General features: G+C 35.1%; 1 protein-coding gene across 4 annotated transcripts in view; it reads left to right on the top strand.

Moving 5' to 3' along the window:
* The window catches only part of LOC105171230 (crossover junction endonuclease EME1B-like), a 3,910-nt gene extending 2,441 nt beyond the window's left edge, over window positions 1–1,469 (top strand). The window contains exons 2-5 of one of the 4 annotated variants that reach the window (XR_002287797.1): window positions 141–314; window positions 424–577; window positions 674–788; window positions 1,100–1,469. Coding sequence is in view for 2 of the 4 variants with exons in the window: in XM_020696679.1 (XP_020552338.1) it covers window positions 288–314; window positions 424–577; window positions 679–914 (417 nt within the window). In the remaining 2 variants the exon portion in view is untranslated. Of the gene's footprint in view, window positions 1–140; window positions 315–423; window positions 578–673; window positions 929–1,099 lie in introns of those variants that run through there. The other 3 variants (XM_011092268.2, XR_002287796.1, XM_020696679.1) reach the window with 3 other exon arrangements.

The raw sequence follows: 1,475 nt of genomic DNA, 5'->3' as shown, positions 1-1,475 counted from the left end.
TTTTCATTCATCTCACACATTACTTAATCTACTTGATTCTTCTAAAATAGCAAGAGAAGAATTAATGTGTGAATTAATGTAGGTTGATACATTGTTTATTATATAATCCTATTTAAACTGTTGTATTGATGATCCCTTAGGCATGTGAAGACAAAGCTTGTACAATGGATTCTGTGGGTCAAATCCTGAGTCGACGATATAAAGATGGATGGTATACTGAATAGAAAAAGAAGGCATATGAAACAATGACACCAAAGAGAACATGAAAGGAGGAGATACTTCGTCTAATGGATGAAAAGAAACAACTGAAAGAAGTAAGTCATTACTCAGAAACTGCCTATGAATATGTTTATATGTGGATGTGCTTGCATGTTTTTCATTTATCTAACACATTATTTAATCTACTTGATTCTTCTAAAATAGCAAGAGAAGCTGTTTACAGCTGCTTCTAAAGCCGAAGGTGCTGAGATGAAAAAATATAAGACGGAGATGCAGAAGTGGGAAATGGCGAAATATACTCGAAAATCCATTGTAGGTGAAATTGACAAAAAAGTGGTTGAATTGGGATCAATTGGAGGTAGGATCTTTCGTTATTTGTGTTTCTTTCTTTCTTCTTCCTTTGGAATCCACTCACCGCCTTCAAGGCGCCTAAGCTATTTTTTCGCTTTCGTAGCTTAGGACATTTGGTCACAAGGTTTGCAGAAAAAGGGGTTACATATTGCACAACGTCAAACCCCATGGAAAGAACTATTGTATGGACTAAGGTAGTTCCTAAAGAAACTTATGTGGTAATTGATCTTCCCCTATTGGTGAACATTTTTATGAAGATTTTCTATGTTCTCATTCATTCAGTTGCCATGAATGCTATTTTAATACCACTTGGCACACATATGGTGTATAAATATGTGAATTAACTAGAATTGTTCCTCTTATCTCAATTTTCCGATTTCTCTTAAAAATAATAGTTTTTTGGCTCTTGTTTCTAGTTTTTACATTCTGAATCCTAGTTGTGTCTACAATTATCTTTTGATGTCGAATGACAAAGGATAAAGGGGAAGAACTCATTTAAGGCTCTTTTGGTTCCCGAAAAATTGGGCAGGAGAAAGAGGAAGTGGGAGTGCATTTTCAGTGTTGCTTGAAAATAGTTCTGTTTCCAAGGAAATACGTAAGTCACTAGGATTAGATGACAAATTAATGTAATTGTGCAGCTCTAGTTTAAGTAAGAATTAACGTAGGTTAGGTGTTGAACCTCATGCATCGATTGTGCAACTCACATTCCATATTTCCAACTTTTTTGCGTAAATGAATTGCAGACGTCAATATGTTTAAATGGATTATTCTGCATAATTGATTTCTGTTGCTGTTGAAATTCATTCTAGAGAATTAGTGCACAAAAAATGTGCAGCAGAATCAAGTGAAATGCTGCAGCTTGCCTGTTTCGTTCGCTCCATACAATTTCTGCTACAGCAACGATT

The sequence above is a fragment of the Sesamum indicum genome, linkage group LG9, assembly GCF_000512975.1.
Source record: "Sesamum indicum cultivar Zhongzhi No. 13 linkage group LG9, S_indicum_v1.0, whole genome shotgun sequence".
In the NCBI taxonomy this organism is placed as follows: domain Eukaryota; kingdom Viridiplantae; phylum Streptophyta; class Magnoliopsida; order Lamiales; family Pedaliaceae; genus Sesamum; species Sesamum indicum.
The sequence above is the reverse complement of the archived record's forward strand: the minus strand, read 5'-3'. Positions and strand labels throughout refer to the sequence as shown.